Raw genomic sequence first — 20746 nt, 5'->3', positions numbered from 1 at the left:
AGGAGAGGGAAGGAATTCATGGCAGTGGCAACCAGGGCAACTCAATCTGAAACTAATGAATGCTTGGCAGGGGAAAATAAAATCTTTAAGACAGACTTAACTTATGAAAAGGTGCTGAAAAGCAGGGGAATTGCACTGTGTGCCAGAAGGCACCGCCCATTAAAGTGCAGAGAGCCCACACCGTGTATTTCTTTTTCACGGTATGATTACATTTTAAGAAAGTGGTACACTGTGTATCAGAGGGAACTGTGCCCATGTTAGTTTAGGAGAGGATGGAGAAGGGTTAGAGAGGGATGCAACACAGGTCAGAGCCACGTGTTAGGAATGTTTAGGGAACATTGGGGTGGGGGCAGATCCTGCAGTGATGGTGAATCCTACTTGGCCCTGGGGTAACTCATCCTTAATGGTGACAGGGAGCATCCCTCACATCCTTCATTATGACTGCACATGATCCTGGAAGGGGATGGGAGGAGACAGGTACCAAAGCAAGGGGAGGCTAACTTTGAGGGCAGGCTATCAGCAACCCTGAGATCACCAAGTCAGGTTGCTGTACCATAACACTGGTCTCCAGAATCCTCCATGGCCCAAGTGGAGCCCTGCTGGGGAGCACCATGCAGGGTGACAGGAGGTGCTCCTGCCTTAGAGGAGGAGGGGAATTCGGTCAGAAGCTTGCTCTGCAGACATCAGTGAGGAGGGATGTCACTCTACTCTTAGGCAGGCAACTGAGAATGTACTTTGCAAATTGGAAGTGTCTAAAAAGATGAAGTGCACGCCAGGCAAGGAAGCACAATGCACATTTTGTCTCATCCCCAAACAATGCTGTCCTCCTTCTGACTGGGCATGGTGGCACACGCCTGTAATCCCAGCCCTTGGAATGTATGTGAGTTCAAAAATCATCCTGGGCCACAGAGCAAGTCAGAGGCTAGCTAGGCTACTTGTGACCTTGTCTCAGACAAGACAACAAAACTAAAAATAAGAGACTGGGGGTAAGCATTTGCTTTTTTAATATTTTCTTTTTTAGACAGTGTTGTATCCCAGTTATCTCTGGCTGGCCTGGAGCTCACTCTGAAGTCCAAGCTGGCCTCAAACTTGCAATTCTCATCCTCAGGCTTTTGAATGCTGGCACTATAGGAGTGCACCAACATAGCCAACGAGCACTTGCTTTCTGTGCCTGCAACTCAAAACATGTCTTATATTATGGACAACATAATTGACTCTCAGAAATACATACATAAACACAAACATATAAGAGATCATACTTCCACAAAATGGGTGTGTTCTAACTATAGGAAGTATTTTCTTTTGCTCAGCTTCCTAGTACCTCGTGAATCTCTTGCTAGTAAATGATGCTTTTTGCATTATTTTGCAAGGAAATATCAACGTAATGGACTAATAGATAAGCCTAAATCAAAAGTTACAGACGGTGATTTAAAATTTACTCTCAGTAAAAATACAGCAATAGCATAATATAAATAGAACCTAGTGCCCCCCGCCACCCCACACACACACCATGAACTGAGGAAAAGGAAACATGCAGGGCAGGGCTAGGTCACAGTGAATTACAGAGCCGGGAATATGGATGTTAAAGTCTAGGTAGCGACTGACAGAGGTCATCAGAGTGAGCAAGTCTCTAAGAGGTGAGATTTATGCTCAGTTTTAAACATTTTGAATGGGATGGCAGCACTTGCTGCTCTTGAAGGGAACCCGGCTTCCGTCTCAGCAACCACATGGCGGTTCATGTCCATCCATCGACTCCAGTTCCAGGGGATCTGATGCCCTCTTCTAACCCCACAAGCACAACACACACACACACACACACACACACACACACACACACACACACACTTGACATAAAATAAAACCTACAAATCTAATTTTAAAACATCTTGAATGGCCTTCATTGTGACCCCAGCAGCAGAACATACACTGGTCCAAAAACTGGCAGCACTTTATAGGCAGTGGGTTGCAACCTCTCCAAAGCCACTCCCTACCTTTTGCCCCATTTACTCCCCACCCCAACAACCCAAGCCAGATGGCCCAGGGGAGCAGTTCTGCAACATTCTGCAGAGGCCATAGCTCACCCAGGATAGTATAAACCAGGTTCCTAATCAGTTCCACCCAGGGGATGTCCTTTTCACAGGCTCCTCCCAGATTCCAAGTCTTTGTCAAGCTGCATCCAAGGAGGCTGCCTCCACTCATATCTCACTCCCGAGGTTTTGAAACAATTAAAGTCACAACCGTGAGTCCCATGCATCAAGAAGACATTTTGATTTTAAATTAATACTACCTCTATGGCCCTTGGCACCAACTGGTTCCCCAGGCTGCATCACCCTCCTCCTAGTATGATCAAGCTAGTTGTTCAGGTTCAGAAGGACAAACCAAACTTTTTTTTTCAGTAATTTAGCTTTCTTTGATGACAATTATGTTGACAGCATGGCTTTACTACTATTGCTCACAGCAAATATATCTTATTATTTATTTATTTTTGAGACAGGGTCAATAGGCTGGCCTAGCATTTGAGTCTTGTGTGTCAGCCTCCTTAGTGCTAGAATCACAGACATGCTACCATACCAAGCTGAGACTTTAAGAGTCAGAATACACATGTGTGGCAGAGTGGCATAGAAACTCAGTGGCACAGTTAGGCATGGTAGTATGTATCTTTAATCCCAGGTGGAGCTCTGTGAGTTCCAGACCTACACAATGAGAACCTGTTTATTTTTTTCTTTTGGTTTTTCAAGACAGGGTTTCTCTGTGTAGCTTTGGAGCCTATCTGGCACTTACTCTGTAGACCAGGCTAGCCTTGAACTCACAGAGATCTGCCTGCCTCTGCCTCTCGAGTGCTGGGATTAAAGGTGTGGGCCACCAATGCCCCGCTGAGACCCTGTTTCAAAAAGAAAACAAAGAGACAAAACCTAGCCACAATTTATAATATCATTTTTTACAGGGGGAAAAAATGTGTTCTAAATGACTTTTATGATTCCAACTAGACCATAAGATGCAAATAATACAAACAAACATAAAAGGATACCCTCCAAGGTTGGTCCACCTGGGGCTGCATGCACAAGCATCTAGATTACAGAAAGACAGATAAGGAGCTACATTGAATTTAATTCCAGATGGTATCTCTGTGCTGTCACCAGGCTCCAAAGTCCTAATGCAGCCCAATGCCAAATAGTCACAAATAGTTTCAAACCTTCCATACCATTATTTCATTAAGGCAAATGGCCGAGAACTGACTGCATCATGATAAAGCACTTTACATTTTAAAAGAATAAATGAATATTCATAGCATTTGCAGTTAAGCCAAAAGGAATCCTAAAAAGAGCCCATTTACAAAGACAGTAGTGGAGTGCGTGCATGTGTGTGTAAGGGGTGCAGGGAGCTATCAAGATCCAGATATTAAGAATGTTTTTATAGCTTCTACCATTCATTCATAATTTGTATTCTTTCAGTCAAGCAATTTAGAACATTTTCAAAATGTATTAATAAATTAACAATGGCTAGAATAGAACCCTTTTATAAAAAGTTTTATTTATTTGCATGTGTGTGTGTGGGGGGTGGGGGGTCAGAGCATAACTTTCTGGAGTTGGCTGTCTCCTTCTACCATGGGGTTCCAGGGATAAACCTTGAGTAGAAGGTGACTGCACTAAGCTATGTACCTGACCTAGAACAGAACCCTTTACTCTCACTTAGCTCTCTTTAAATTTAAGGGCCCAATCAGCCACCCCATCCAAGCCAGAGCCATGGTCTGATACTAGGTTGGCTTCTCCCCAGCCTCTTTGGTCACTCTAATCCCTAAAAGGCAACAGCAGCTAATTGGTAGTAACCACAGCGGTTTCCCAATTGGTTCCCTCCATTCATCGGCCACACAGAAACCAAAATTATACGTCAATATGCATATCCAAGCACACTGCACCTTACTAAGATTCATTTGTTGTTGTTGTTGTTGTTCCATAGGGCTCAGGATCAAGGCCAAACTCTTTGATCAAGTCCAAATTTGCACCCTCAGCACTCCAGCTAAGTTTTTTTAGCCCAGACATTCTCACTTCCTGGAGGCCCAGCTGCAAATTCAGTAACCACGAGTCATTCTTCAGTTGGAATGTTGCTTTCCAAAAGAATTCCCACTCCCTTCAGGTGTCAGCAGGAACAGAAGGTCCTCCCTGCTACTGAGGCTGGGGCTAGAGCTCCTTCTACAGGATTCCGGGGCACGCCCACCCTGTCCTGCCCCATCTCAACCCTGATTCTATCACTTGATTAGTTGCCCTACTAGGCGACTCACTAGAAGGTAAAGGTTTCTTCAGTCTTCCTCCTGGCTTTTTTCCCTTGTGGAAGCCAGGCCTCTCTATGCTATCCAGGCTGACTTTGAACTCCTAGGCTCCAGGTATCCTCCTGCTCAAGCTAGAGCAGCTGTCTCACTGTTACCAATGACTAGCTCTTTGCCTGGGACATCATAAGTATCCAAAAAACACTCATGGCCTCTATACTTCTGAGCCTCTATTCTTTAAAAATAAACACACACACACACACACACACACACACACACACACACACACACACACACACACACAAAGATATTAAGTGCCTGGGCAAGCTAGTCACAACTTCCAGCTCATTAAGCAGCCACTGTATATTGTCCCAAAGTACTCTGGTGTATTGCTGTCCTAATTGTTGACAGAATTCAGAAATGTTTGACATAATTTGTATGTGAAGATCACAGTAGGGGTTGGTGGCATATGGTAGCCACCATCCCCAATCCTGTGTCAATAATCCTGTAGCTTATAATGAAAAGGAAATTAAACATTCTCTACAAAAATCATATGATTTAAATTCTAGTAACACAATTAAAACACACACAGATGAGAGAACCCATCCTTAAGTGTCTTTTCCACAAGGCTGGGGTGGGTGCCGACACGTTATAGTATCTAGATGCTCCAAGCACCTGCCATTTGCATACTTCCTTGTACCTCAGGCCAGCTGGTGCTAGTTTAAGAAATCTCCTTAATTCGGATCACTGGACAGACATAAGGCAAAAATATCATTTGCAAAGATAAGCAGAGCTATAAGGTCAAGTCTCAGCAAGACTGCATCCTGTACATACAGCCCTTCATGCTTCCCACACTGCAATCTATATGTGTAGCCAGCATGCTTCCCACACTGCAGTCTATACAGACAGCACAGCAAGCTTCCTACACTGCAGCCTATAAGACTGTACTGCATGCTTCCCACACTGCAGTCTATACACACAGCACAGCAAGCTTCCCACACTGCAGTCTATACAGACAGCACAGCAAACTTCCCACACTGCAGTCTATACACACAGCACACACAGCATGCTTCCCACACTGCAGTCTATACACACAGCACAGCAAGCTTCCCACACAGAAGTCAAATCTTGTGCCCTGATTGGATCCATTGTTCCGCTACTATTCAAGGGAGGAAGGAACATGTTATAGGGACAGTCACATCTGCATTAATGAGAAGCCCTTTCTTCTCTCTCTCACTCTCTCTCTCTCTTCTGTCTGTCTGTCTCTCTCGCTCTGTCTCTGTCTCTCTTCTCTCTCCTCCTTTCCAGCCCATGTAAGTGGCAAGTCCAGGAAAAGTGAGAGAAGCCATGAAAATCACAATAGGGAAGAGGACATGTCCTCACGCCCCTTTCCATGTCCTCTAAATATCAGGGCTGCATTTCTCTACAAAAATCACCGACGTTACCTTTTCAAGGAGCTGCATGTGAGCCAGAGGCCCCACAGGCCACAGCTGTTCATTCTCACCTCTCGGGGGCAGGGAAGGTGACACTCTTGGCTCATGTGCCTTACTCAGGCCAAGGTGCTATCTGCATTTCCCCCCCTCTCTGACCAATGCGTTCAAAAAGGCCAAACCTCTCTCTAAGTTTGGCAGGAAAACCAACAAAATCCCCACTCTCCTGCACTTAACACCTAGCCCAAGGCCCAAAATGTGAAAAGAAAATCCAGAATTGGTTTTAAAGTAATACGATAACCTTAATCAACCAGCATTTTAAAGTGCTTTTAATAAAACATACCATGGTGTTCAAGACCATATGGCTTGATAACTAAAGGGTAGAATTTCAGTGAAGAAGTCACAGGCCATGAAGTAACTCCCAGGCAGGAAACTCTACGCCAGGGAAAGGGCAGTTCTTAAGAGAAATGGAGACAACACTCCCCAAGTAAGTGTAGCATCTAAAGAGGCCTTACATACAAATTGCCATCTGTGTGGCCAAAGAAATAATCAACTTATACAAAGGTTTCTACACACACACAAAGGTTTTCATAGCATTGCCATTAACAGGGATGAAAGGAGAATCAACCTAGCCAGAGGAGTGGTTGAACAAATGACAGCATGTCCATGTGACACAATGATAGAGACACCAACCAACCTTGGATATTTAAACCAATTGGAGTCATCTAGCATAGAAGGTGGGGAAATGTTACATTTCTTTCCCTAAAGCATAGAAAACAGGTGAAAAGGAGCAGGCACTTACACAGTAAGAAACATGCCTAGGTGGTGAGCGTCATAAAATTTGTGTTTTCTGTTTGGAGTTGGTCTTTTGTTGCTGTAGATTGTGGGGACAAGTTCTTACTGTGTTGTCCTGGTTACAGGGAACTCCCTAGTAGATGGAGAATGGGAGAAGCAGGGGTGGGGAGGCAGGACTCAGAGACCTGCCTGCCTGCCTGCCTGCCTCTCCCTCCCAAGTGCTGGGATTAAAGACTCCATGCCACCACGCCCAGCGTTTCCTTTTATAATAAAAAAGAAGGCTGTCCGGAAGAGGAATACAAGCAACATGTATAATTTTGAATGGGGATCTTCAAAAACCACACATTCCCACTAGTGTATGTTGCTTATTTAAAATTTTTAATTGAGAAAAAATTATAAACATTTATTCTGATAAGGATTTCAAAGCATACACATCAGTGATGTTGAATAAATTTCACTGTACAACCACCACTGGGATCAATTTCCAGAAATATTTTTTGTTTGTTTTTTGTTTTTGTTTCTTTGTTTTTCGAGACAGGGTTTCTCTGTGTAGCTTTGGAGCCTATCCTGGCACACGCTCTGGAGACCAGGCTGGCCTCGAACTCACAGAAATCCACCTGCCTCAGGCATGCGCAAACAATGCCTGGCTTTTTCCAGAAGTTTTTTAACACCTCATATTGAAATTCTACACTATGCCCACCAAGCAGTTCCAACCCCACCTCCCCTGGCCAGCAGTATACACCCTGTCTCTATGACTGTGGCAAAGGTAGTTTATCTGTTAGTGGAATTATTTTTGTGTTTGGCATATTTCAGCTAACATATGTAACACATTAAAATTTCCTTTATTGTTAAGCTCTAATAACAGTCTACTGTGGTATGTATACATACACAAACATAAGTATTATCATATTTTCTATTTATTTTTAAAATACATTTCAAGGTTAATCTATATTTTGAAATGATGATAAGCACTTTCAATAGCAGCTGTCTCCAGGGCAGGAGGTCACCACACTGTATCCTGATGGTTCCGTATCCTGATGGATGTAGACTGTGTACAAGCATATACTTGCCCTTTGTCAAACTTCACAGACTCATATGCTCAAGAGCTGTAAATTCCATGTGTATGTAAATTACATGTCACTTCTTGAAAAGGAAAAGCTGTCTCCCTTGCTCCTCTGAAAGAAGACACAAAATAAGAATTTCTGAAAAACAAAGTGGATTCTGCATTTCAGCCACTGATGCTCAATGCTGTCTTCACCTTGGGACATCAGTGGTTCTCTAGCACCCCTAGATTTCAGCCCAGGCTCCTTTCTCTTCGCTGTGTAAATGCCACTTTGCTTAGAAAAGTCTGTTAAATGCACTGTGGGCTAAATACCTACACTGTCACCACACCTGCCCAGGTGATTGGTGGTGTGGAGAATGGGACTCCTCCGCCTGGGAGCAGAAATGAGGTGTGGCTGGTTGCAAGTCTGGCTCAAGGATAGGTATTCCAGGTGATGCAATGCTGAGTCTGAGGCCATCACCCAACCCAAGAACAAGGTCTCTGGAAGGACCTAAGACTACATACATAGTCTCTGAAGTGAAGGGAACAATGCCTTGGCCCCAGCAGGCTGGCTGCAAGCTATTTCTGTGGCATTGAACGTGGCTAAACCATGAAGCAGTGAATGTTAGCTCGTTCCTTTTAACCATGGCTACATGACTCTACTCTGTGCAGTATGTCTCCATAAGTGACAAGTTTAGACCACACCTAGCCATGATGAGTTTCTGGATAAACTACTTGAACTACTCCTAAATCAGAATTTTTTTTTTTTCAATTTGCTATGTAAATTCTCCACACAGCCTGACCCAAGGGCTGCCAGTCGAAGCTTGTTTACATTTACACCAGAGACCAAACTTTTTATCCTGGAAACACAAAACAGCTGCTCATAAGCCCAAAGGCAAACCAGAAAATGATAGCCAGGGCCTCACGTTTTCCTGGCTCGATGGTCTATTTTAGGAAAAAGAAAAAAAAAAAAAAAAAAAGCAGGGGACACAGGAGAGCTTGCTGCTACAGTTGCACTATCATTTGCGTGGAAGACCCACTAATGCCAGCTCTCCCAGGGAATGGCTCCCGAGGATCCCAGAACCTGAAACCTCAGGGTAAAAATACTCTTCTTGGGGTCCCTCAAAATAAGCAATGTCTCTCCTCATATCTTCAACACTATAATCACAAGGCTGAATTCCGCCCTCCCATGCTTGTCTCCTCTTGCTTCATGGGAAACCTGCTACAAGAGCTTCAGTTTTCTGGTTATAATTCCAACTCAGTGTCCTGGTGTCTCAGTTGCACTAGCTCCCTTTGGAACTTGCAATCAAGGATTCCCACTCTTTACATCCCCCCACCCTCAACCCAAACACTTCCTCAGGTCTCTACCCCTATCTCAGTCAGGGTGTGGCAGTAGTCAAGGGCTAGCTAGGTATGGATGGAGCCTCACTTCACCTGTGCTCTGTGGTAAGGAGTTGTACCCTTTGTCAACCCATAGGACAGTGAAATCAGCCCACACTTGTGAGTGGACTACTGAACTGGTTCTATGTCACAACCAATGAAAAAATCTCACCAACCCAATCCCATGAAAATATTATTTAAAAAGCTAAAACTGAGAGCTGAGTGTAGTGGTGCATGCCTGTGATCACAGCACTGGGGAGGCTGAGGCAAGAAGCATGTGAGGAGTTTCAGGGCAGCCTGGCAGAAATCCTGTCTCAACACAAAACAAAGGAAAGCAATGAAAAGCCCACAAACAAAAAAATCTAAAAAAACTAGTCAAGGCCACTAGGACCTAAATTACTTAGGATACCCAGCTCTTCCTAGGGGCAGAACTGTCAACTTACCTCCCCAGGTACCCTGCTGCAGTTCCTGATCTAGATACACAGGCTGCTAAGGTGTATCTCGGAAGAAATAACCCGTTTGCTCTAACAAATGGCTATTTTTCTTCTCAGGATGTACTTCAAAATCACTTTTGGCATGAAGAAGCTACCACATCCAGTGAGACAGCAGAGACCGTGTTACTTGGCTGAGATGACTCTTAAATGTTGCCATTGTCCTTTTAAATTTCAGCTGTTCTCATGGCATCACTGTGGAACTTGGCTGTTGTACTAGGAACAGAATGATCCCAGAGCCTTGGGAGTAGCAACAGCAAATCAAACTAAACCTAGGTTTACAAGGCTTGGTCTGAAGCCTGCTCATCGACCCATCTGGTCACCTGTTTTTACCTCTCGAGACCACAGCTGTCCACTTTGATGATGAGAGCTTCTGGAGAGAAGAGGAAAGGGGCTGCCTCACTTTGATGAGAGCCATACACAAACATCTTGCTTGCTGTTTCTTCACCAGTGCCAGACTAATGGTCAGTTGCAGTGACCCAGGCTGCTTGTGTAGCATGTGCTGGAGTAAACTGTGCTAGCCAACAGACAGCCTACCCTACTGTGACTGCAAAGGTGTTTCATACGATTTTTTAAATTTATGGTGTGTGTGTGTGTGTGTGTGTGTGTGTGTGTGTGTGTGTGTGTGTGTGTATGTGTGTGAGCACGTGTATACATGAGAGAACATGCATAGGTGAACGTGCACAAACCACATTGTGCATGTGGAAGCCAGAGGATGAGGACAATTTGCAGGAGTTGGTTCTTTCCTTCCACACCATATAGGTTCAGGAAATCAAACTCAGGTTATCAGATTTGGAGGTAAGCACCTTGATTTGCTTTGTTTTGTTTTGTTTTGTTTTGTTTTTGAGGTAGGGTTTCTCTGTGTAGCTTTGGAATCTGTCCTGGAACTAGCTCTTGTAGATCAGGCTGGACTTGAACTCAGAGATCTGCCTGCCTCTGCCTCCCGAGTGCTGGGATTAAAGGCGTGCGCCACCACCACCACCTGGTGCACCTTTATCTGATGAGTCATCTCGATGCTTCTGATGTATTTTCTTAAACAGGACCTAAGCAATTTGAGGGTAGATAGGGACTATATCAAATATAACAATGCATTCTTATCTTGTAAGATCACCTCAATGAATACTCAAGGCTAACATCTACTATGTATCTACTAATGAGAGAAAACATACAAAGTGTTTCTTTCTGGGTCTGGGTTATCCCCATCAGAATGACTGTTTCTAGACCCATCCTTTTACCTTCCAGTTTCATAATTTTGGTTTCCTTAATAGCTGACTACATGTTTTAGGTGAACCACACTTTCACTGTCAGTTGATGGACATGTAGGCTACTTCTATTTAATGGCTATTGTGTTTAGAAGAGCAATGAATATGGATGAGCAGTTATCTCTAGAGTCTACGGTGAGAGGGATATAGGTGGATCATGTGATAGATATACTTGTATCTCTTTGAAGAACCGCCGCATTGAGTTCCATAGTGACTGTACAGTTTGGACTCCTACCAACAGTGAGTGTTCTTTTCCCAAATCCATACCAGTCTTTGTGATCATTTGTTTTACAGGTCCTAGCCATCCTGATTTGGGTTAAGATGAAATCTCGAAGTAGTTTTAATCACATTTCCCCAATAGCTAGGGATGTTGAATATTTTTTTAAAAAGTTTTCTGGCCATTTGTATTTTGTGTTGAGAAGTTTCTGTTCAGTTCCATGCCCTATTTAAAATTGGGTTGCTTGCTTTTTTGATGCTCAGTGCTTTAAGTTATTTGTGTATTCTAGATACTACCCCCATGTCAGATGCATAGCTGGTATTTTCCACATACTGTAGGCTGCCTCATCACTTGAACCATGGTGTCCTTTGCTGTATGTAATCATTTTAGCCTCCTGAGGTTCTGCTTATTAACTGTTGGTTATTAACTCCTGTAGTTTTGGGGTCCTTCTCAGAATCTTCAGGTGTATGTGTCGTATTTAAAATTCCCACAAAGGTCAAAAAATAACTAAGGAGTCATACAGGAGATTTCAAGAAGGGGAGATAGAACACAGTGGTATAAAAGGGTTAAAAGGGACTAAAGATACCAGAAGGGTTTAATGGGGAGGCAGATGGAAGAGCAGAGTAGAAGATGGAATGGGGGTTGGGAGGAGAATTAACATTAAAGACATTTCAAAAGTCAACCAGTATAGAAGTTTCCTAGTATGTACACTTATGTGGAGTTTAAGAGGAATTATCCTATAATTGGGGGAGCAATGCTCCTTCTAGACACCATAGGATAGTAAATAAAAAGCCTAGTATTGGGAATGGTTACCTCTTTTGGAGTTGTTGGTCAGTGAGGTCTCACACACTCCCAAACACTACAGAATATTGCCAGTGCCCCTGTTATCCTCCAACACCTGACTGTAAGACCCTATGGCTTAAGACACCATACACATGAGTCATTGAATATGGAGAAGTCAAGCTGCTACTCTCTAGGAAACTTTTATTCCTACTGGCTAGCCTTCACAGTACTGGAAGGTGCTATTCACACTACTGGGGGAGGTAACAAATCACCAGTCTTACCCAGTTGTGAATGCTATGTTGCAACAAATGACCAACCTGGCAAGATATGCCCACTGGTACAATAGGAGTAACCACTTTCTGATTGGATTTAAGTCCTGCTCCACAAGATGAAAACCATTATCAGGTCAAGAACCTATGTCTATATAAGCCATAGGCACTAGGGAAGAACCTATTACTATTACTCTGCTAAATATGCATAGTATATTAAACTGACCCTTAGTGACTATTTATTACACCTGTACATTGGTGCATCTTTCAACTATAATCAGAAAGGCTTTCTTTTTCAGTAGACATGAGTAACACAAAGACTCAAGACTGATCAGGGTGCAGAAGACAAGAGAATATGGAGTACTCAACTCTAAATAACATCTATATTACACTCCTTCCCCAAGGCTCAGGAAGAGGGGACAGAAAGAGTGTAAGAGTTTGAGGCAATGGGTGACTATAAGGAAACAATGTTTTCTGGCTACCACAGGGCAATTGCACAATAAGAAATCAATGTAGTTAAAAGACAGTATGTCCAGGACTTGCGCAAGCTCAGGCCAGACAAGATTCCAGCATGTCGGTTGACAGTTGTTGGGAGAGCGTCAGTTCTTTAAGAATCTGACCCATTCTTCAGTGGAATGCCACACATCCAAGAGTATATGAATAGCACAAACTGCAATTGGTGGGTTTAAAAACTTAAAAGAAAGGCCAGGCATTGGTGGTGCACGCCTTTAATCCCAGAACTTGGGAGTCAGAGGCAGGAGGATCTCTGTGAGTTCAAGGCCAGCCTGGTCTATACAGAGCAAGTAGCTCCAGGTCAGCCAGGACTACACAAAGACACCCTGTCTTGAAAAACCAAAAACTAGGGGCTAGAGAGATGGCTCATAGGTTAGGAGCACTGGCTGCTCTCCCAGAGGTATTGAGTTCGATTCCAGTAACCACATGGTGGCTCACAACCATCTATAATGAGATATGGTGCCCTTTCTGGTGTGCAGGGATACATGTAGACAGAACATTGTATACATGATAAGTCAATAAATCTTTTAAAAAAGAGAGAAACCAAAAACTAAAACAAACAAACAAAAACTTAAAAAAAGGCGGGGGGGAGGGGAGAGGGGGGAGACAGAAAGTTGTTTGGGTAGAGATGGAATGATGTATCTTAGGAGGCATGGGGGAAGGGACAAACATGATGTAAAATACATTGTTTACATTGTCTGAAAGAACCAAATATGTAAAGAAAAAAAAAAGATTACATCACTGACAATGACTCTAGATCTCTCTAGAAGAGAAACAAAACGGGCAAAAGAAAACGTGTCACTAGAGGTGACCAAAGTTATTTATTCTTTATTTTCCCCGGCAGGCTAATAAATTATGGTTTCCTGGACACAGACCAGACCCAAGCAAACCCAACAAGCTGGTTATTTTAATTGCATTTTGTCACTATTATTAAAGAGGTTGGGTAGGCACACCGCATAAACATCAGTTACCAACTCTCTGGTGAAAACCAATGGAAGGACCTTTTTTTTTTTTTTTTTTTTTTAAATTCAAGCTCTATCACACATCCGAGGCTCTCCAAAACTCATAGGAATAGTGCTCACAGTGGCTCAGGATTGGGCAAAGTCAATTCCTATTGGTTTGTGTGACATTGTGGAGTATTTTGAACATCACTGTCATGGCCAACCTTGATTGCCTAGCACAAGACAGACAGTCACAGGCTGCCAAAAGTGTTGCACTATGTTTTGCAAACTATATTTCATAAGGTAGAAAACTACACAATATGGGCAGATGTTGTCTGATGAGATTAGTTTTCATATTTTAAAAAAGAAAATGTTTTGCTCTTAAAAGGACAAGCTTCGGTTGTTAAGAAAATTCGCTGATGTCGATTACTTGTATCCAGATAACACTGAAGAAAGTAAGCCTTTATTAATCTCCAGAGTGACTACCAGAGCCTCAGGGCTCCTGAGAACACCAGGTATACATCCTTTTTAAAAGGTGAAGATATCCCCAGGTCTCTCTGGCATGGTATACTGGGAATTTTACAGGGTTTATTGTCTCCAGCTTAATGTGACACTGAAGGAAGTTATGTATCCACTCAGGATCTCTTCCCCTCCCCCTATACCCCATCACCCCACCATGCACCCCTCCTACACCATGGCCACCCCATCACCCCTCTATATACCCCCTACACCATGGACACCTCCATCATCCCTCTATATATCCCCAGTACACCATGGACACCCCCATGACCCCATTGTACACCTCCACTACACCATGGACACCCCCATCACCCCTCTATACACCCCTCTACACCATGGACACCCCCATCACCCCTCTATATAATCCCCTACACCATGGACACCCCATCACCCCTCTGTACACCCCCCCATACCATGACCACCTCCATCACTCTGAACCAAAGAAGGAAGATAGAAAGAAATGAAAACCAAATTACTTACCATTAATACACAGCTGAGTGTGCCCCATCTCACAAGTATTCCCATACTGTAAGCAACGTTACACTCAACCTTACTGGATCACTTTTAAGAACTCATTATTGCTAGAAAGAGGTGTAGGCATGATCTGCACGTATGAAGGACAGGCTTGGAAAGAAGCAAACTGACAAAGTACCATTTAAACCGCTCATCAAACCACCTCAATAAATGAAGGAGTAGACCGACTGAGCACAGGAATATACCTTTGTGGCTCTCCAAACCACCTGCTTTCCCGAATAACCACACGAGAAGCTTTTAAACTCATATGCACTACTGAGGAGAACTGGAAGCACGGGGGAGAAGTGACACAGAGCACTAAGGAGGTCACACTGTCCCTGACTAAATATGGACTGTAAGAAAAGCATGACCTCATTTTCTATGTAAGAAAGACAAACTGAAATAGGCACAAAAGCCTGCCAGGCATAGAGCCCAGGGCCTTAGACAAAGCACAGCACACACTTGTTAACAGTGAAGATGTCCATCCACACTTTATGTTGCAAAAGAGGAGACAAGAGACCTCACTGTTTAAACAAAAGAGTAACAGACAGCAAAGAGGCTTAAAACATGTTCATAAGTCAAATAAAATTATTATACTGCCATTTAAAGTCACACTTAAACAATTGTAGGGCTTTTGTTTGTTTAGTTGGTTGGGTTTTCTTTTTTCTTTTCTTTTCTTTTTTTTTTTGTGGGGTGTGGTGGGGGTGGTAGTGTTTAAGATTGAAGCCAGGGCCTTTGAGAATTCTATGCAAATAGTCTACACTAAGATACATGCCCTCCATAAATACTTTAAAATTATTTGTGGAAAATGCTTTCGTGCCCGTGACACATGATACATACGTATATATGGCACTCACTGAAACATTATACACACACACACACACACACACACACACACACACACACACACACACACACACACGGCACTAGATGGGAAGAGATGTCCAAATCATTACAACTTTCTCTTCATAGTGGAATTTAAAAAATCTCCCTCCGAGCCCCTGCTTTTCTGCTCTTACCAAACTTTAATAAGTAGCATATTTTACATTTTAAGAACTGAGACAATTTCTCATGATGTGACCCAGGCTTCTTGAATGCTGGGATTCTAGTCATGCCCTATAGCACCTGCCATATCTCACTTTTATAATTAGAAAAGTAACTGCATTGAAATGTGTCCCACCAATACAGAATGGGTTGAAGGGGTAAAGTGTCTCTCATACCATCATTTAGAAACTTAGCTTGAAACTGACATTTCCATTTTTCAGCACTTTGGTGGTGTGCCTGCCCAACACTGTGATTGTGACAGCAGGAAATCCTCCTAGGAGGTCCCTGCATGGCTTAGTGACCCTGAATAATGGAAGAGTCCTTTCCAAGTGACACTTCTGCCCCACACCAATACCGACCCTTTCTGTCCCTATACCTCTTCGTTTAAGGAAAACTGTGTTTTGCAAAGGAAGGAAGATGTGTTTTAGCAGGGAAGAACACTTACTAACTTTTTTCCTGGCCCTTTCATTCTTCCTTTCCAAATCCATGACATTGATAACTCCAGACAAGCTTAACTTAGAAGTCTAACTCTAGGTTTTCTATATCCAGAAGGATTTCCTTGTTTATATATAAATTTTATTTAAATTAGAAACAATCTTATTTTACATATCAATTCTAGTTCCCTCTCCCTTCCATCCTCCCATGCCCCCCAGTGACCCCCCCATCCCATCCCCCATCCACTCCCCAGGGAGGGTGAGGCAGGAAGGGTTTTCTTAAGAAAGGCTAGGTTGGGGCTAAGGATGCATACTGCTCTTCCAGAAGTGGTTCCTAGAGCCCATGTCAGGTGGCTCATAAGGGGACATGATCACAATGAACTCTACCAAACTCAGCAACCCCTTAGAGTCATCTGAGGTATCTGCTTGTCATAGGAGCACATACCTCTATGTCAGAGATTAGGAGAGGAGACAGAAGCAGGAGAACCAAGAGTTCAAGTCTAGCCTGGGCTACATAGCAAACTCCTGTCTTTGGTGGGGGAGGGTATCTACCTAGTGTCAGAATAAGGACAATCTGGCACTGGGTAGAATCAATTTCTTCTTGGGAACAACTATAACACTCTTAATTCAAGTTGCCCTTAACATTTTAAATGATTTTAAGTACCTTTTGAAACAGTTATTTATTCTACGTGACTTGATGTGCCAGCTGGTTTTTAAGTCAACTTGACACAAGCTATAATCATCTGAGAGAAGGAAACCTCCACTGAGAAAAGGCAGGACTGTTGGGCATTTTCTTACTTCATTTGTTTGATGTAGGAGGGGCTAGTCCATTGTGGGTGGTGTCATGGTCCCTAGGCTGGTGTTCCTGGATTCTATAAGAAAGCAGCCTGAGCAAGCCCTGAGGAGCAAACCAGTAAGCAGCTCCCCTCCATGGCCAAATAACACCAAGTAAACCCTTTCTTCCCCAACTTGCTTTTGGTCATGGTATTTCATCATAGCAAAATAGAAAAACCCTGACTAACACACTTGGTGAACCAGGACTCTGTTCTTGGTGGCCAAACAGACACCCAAGTATCATAAAAGATATATGCACATTCCTTTAATCCCAGCACTCGGGAGGCAGAGGTAGGCAGATCTCTGTGAGTTTGAGACCAGCCTGGTCTACAAGAGCTAATTCCAAAGCCACATAGAAACCCTGCCTGGAGAAATCAAAACCAAAACCAAAAAAAAAAAAAAAAAAAAAAAGAAGAAAGAAAGAAAGAAAGAAAGACAAGAAAGAAAAACAGAAAGAAAAACAAAACAAATATATATACACCCTAGGGTGAGCTCAGCAAGTAAAGTTCCTGCCTCACAAGTCTGGCAGCAGGAACCCACTCAAAGGTGGGAGAGAAGTGATTCCACAAAATTGTCCTTTGACCTCCACATGTGTGCCAAGGTGTATATCCACACATATATATGCCTACACAGACACATGCACATAAACAATAGTAAATACTATTCTAAAATAAAATATACCATAGAGCTTTGCTTCTTTCCTTAGCAATTTACATTGTTGTATGGTAAAGGTTGGCTTCAATAGCTTTATTGTGAGGTATTGGCTGTTTTTCTTTTCTTTTCTTGGGGGGGGCAGGGTTCTGAAACAGGGTTCCTCTATGCAGCTTTGGAGCCTGTGCTAACTCGCTCTGGAGACCAGGCTGGCCCTTGAACTCATAGAGATCCGCCTGCCTCTGCCTCCCAAGTGCTGGGATTAAAGGTGTGCACCACTATTGTCCAGCCTGGCTGTTTCTTATTCTTTCTCCTCCACCCAAGACTAAGCCAATCTTACTAGAATTAAATATTGTATCCCCTGAATTATCTGAATAGCCATCTCTTCTAACATGAATTTCTGGGTTATAATTTCCCTTCCCTGGGAGCAAGCACTCTTTCATAATTTTCCTTTATCTATTGAGACTTTCAAGTTCAATATATGGGAGCTGGTCAGATAACTCGGCTTCTAGGCCTGACAACCTGAGTTCAATCCCTGGGACCCACAGGATGAAGGAGAGAGCCTGGCTTTCCATAAGTTATTCTCTGACTTTCTCAGGGCAGTTTGTGAAGCTCTTTCTCTCCCCCTACCCCCTTGGGTGTGCATGTCCGTGTTTCTCATTCCGTGAATGAATGAATGAATGAATGAATAAAATTTTTAGGGTTCAAAATATAGCAGCTAAGATTAAAGTTAGGCCTAGGATGAGATCTGGAAAGCCAGAAAGTTAGTTCTAAGTTTCTAAGAAACCTGGGAAATTCTCACTGTGCAGCCTGGAGTGGAGGAAGGTGACCATCAGAACCAACAAGGGCCAATGGGGGTGTAGACCTGAAATTCAGGTCTACCATTTACTATCTATGTATTTCCTGGGCATGAGATTTACAACGCCTAAACCTCTCATTCATCCTTCAAATATAACATGCATAAATGTAACATGATATTTTGGGTCTGTACTTGATATTCAATGAATAGAAGTGATTAATTAATAGAATCAATTAATAGAAGTGATTAATGCTTTAGACTATCATGCAGTAATAATGTGACTAAAAGGATAGTCATATATATATATATACAAAAGTAGTTTATCAAAAGTAGTTTCTGTGAAAATAGATATATTCTTATTGTTTGCTATAATACTTATGTACATATTTAAAACAATCAAATTTGTTCTATATAATTTTCTTGTTCAGTGGAGAACTCAACCCACCCCAACTTCTCAAGACTGTCAATTTTTTTTAATGTGATAATAGATTGGATTGTGGGTTTTGTTTATTTATTTTGTCTGTTTTTGAGACAGATTCACACTGTGTAGGTAGGAGGCTGACCTGGAACCCTTTAGAGATCCTCCCCCTCTGCCTTTAAAGGCGTGTGCCTCCACGCCCAGCTGACAACAGCTTTTGTAATTGTTAGAATACTCCACTGTGTTGCCTTCCCAACACGCTATAAAATGACAGAGAAGTCCATAATGTTCATGTAGAGAATCAGGAAGCTAGGAATCAGTTTACAGATCTCCTACTGGCACCCTACAACACATATGCCCTGAGACCTTTGGGTGGTTCCTTTATGTGATCACCTATGTTCAGTGTCCAAACTTTTCAGTGGAGTCTAAATTTCCACTCTGAAAGTTCTGCCATGGTCTCTGTGGAAATCACTAACTGATGTTTATAATTATAAACAAAACCTACCCGAGACACGTTTGAAAAGCTTTCCCTGGTCTTTTGTTACCCACAAGTCAGAGACTTTAAAAAGCTGATGAGATGATAATTGTGAGTTTCTTAGTCCAAGGCATTGGAAGCAGACACTTAGTTTTCCTTGTGCTTCTGTGTCACCTCTTCGCCTTTGCATATAAATCATCGTTCCTCACAGAGAGGTGGACTACACCTGCCTACCCAGTCACTGTCTACAACTCCTCACTCCATCCCCAAACACATGCCTCCCCACAATGAACAAAAGAACATTTATACCACTGCTTTGAAACTCGGGAGGGGTGTGGGGGGGAGGAGCCCATTTGCAAAGGTAGGTCTACTTTAGACTTTTGAAAAAATGCAGCTCCCATCCCCAAATCCTCTCCCGTGCTTTAGGATGTAACTGCATCCGCCTGGAAGCCCTGCAAAAAACAGTTCCCACAGGCGAAGTGTGGGATACCCGTGCCTCCCAGCCGCTGGAGAGCCTGCAGCACCAGATTGGCAATGACGCCACATGGAGATAATATGAAAAAGAAACAAGGACAAGAAGACAGCACCACAAATGTCCTGTTCTTTACTGGCCCAAAGAGGTGGAAGAAAAAAAAAAAAGGAAACAGAAATCCCAAAGTAAAGATAGTCAGTGGTGTTATAAGCAAGGCACCTTCAGGGCAGCCCTAAACCTTATTCTAGGCTACAAGAGAAGATGTAAAAATTGGAAGTACGTGGGAAATCAACTTGGAGACATTGTAAGGCAAATTCTCCCACCACCGCTATCACCACCAACCGAGTGCAAGTAAAAAGCCAGCACTCGATGCTACTAGAAACTACAAGGAGTTCTGGGCCCGAGGTTTACATAATCACAAATTACATAATACTCATCCCGAGCACGAAACCCCCTTCTATAGGTGATGCTCCCCATCACCCCGTCGCTTGCCATTTTCCAGAGAGAGCTGGAAAAGTCGCCAATATTTGCGGAGGTAGCGAACGGGGTGCTGCAAAAGTCACCCTCGGCAGGCTGCAAAGCCGTGTCAAATGTTCCAGGGCAAAGGGGCTTTCAGAGCAGGTGACTCCCCTCCTCCCGCATCCCCCCAGCGCCGGGCGTCCAAGGCCGAGCGAAGCTGGACGAGCGGGACGCACCACCGGGCGCGGCTGGGCTTACCTGCTCCCCGAAGTCGATGGCTATGTTGGTGATGCCGAGGGGCACCAGGAACCGGATCAGGGGCCAGTAGTGCGTGAGCGCCGGGAATTTCACCATAGTCCCCGTCGTGGGCTGACCCCACACTCATCTGCTGCCGCGAGGGCACTGTGCTGGGAGGCGCGCGGAGCGGAGCGCGGCGCGGGGACGGAGGCCGCAGCCGGCGGGGCCTGGGGCGGCGGCTGCTGGCGGCGACGGCGCCCTCTCCAAGCGCGGCTGCTCTAGCAGGAGAGCCGCAAGCTCAAGTCCATCCCCGCTGCCCTCCCACACAACAAAGATCTGCCGGGGAGCAAGAGAGGAGGGACAGGGACAGCGGCGGCGGCGGCGGCGGCAGCAGGAGCTTCTGCTGTCAGCGGCTCCATTATAAGCGCTCTGGGCCCGGAAATAAATAAATAACCGCGCGCACGAGGCGCCTCCGCCGCCGCCGCCGCGCGGAGGAAATCAGGG

The 20746-nt window shown here is 43.8% G+C and overlaps 1 protein-coding gene across 1 annotated transcript in view; it reads right to left on the bottom strand.

The window, feature by feature from the left end:
- Ankh (ANKH inorganic pyrophosphate transport regulator) overlaps positions 1-20680 on the bottom strand; it is a 134857-nt gene extending 114177 nt beyond the window's left edge. The window contains exon 1 of the mRNA XM_027400049.2: positions 20264-20680. Within this exon, the coding sequence (XP_027255850.1) occupies positions 20264-20359 (96 nt within the window). The 5' untranslated portion in view covers positions 20360-20680. The remainder of the gene's footprint in view (positions 1-20263) is intronic.
- Between the last annotated feature and the right edge of the window lie 66 nt (positions 20681-20746).

Source organism: Cricetulus griseus, chromosome 2, assembly GCF_003668045.3.
Source record: "Cricetulus griseus strain 17A/GY chromosome 2, alternate assembly CriGri-PICRH-1.0, whole genome shotgun sequence".
Classification (NCBI taxonomy): domain Eukaryota; kingdom Metazoa; phylum Chordata; class Mammalia; order Rodentia; family Cricetidae; genus Cricetulus; species Cricetulus griseus.
The sequence above is the reverse complement of the archived record's forward strand: the minus strand, read 5'-3'. Positions and strand labels throughout refer to the sequence as shown.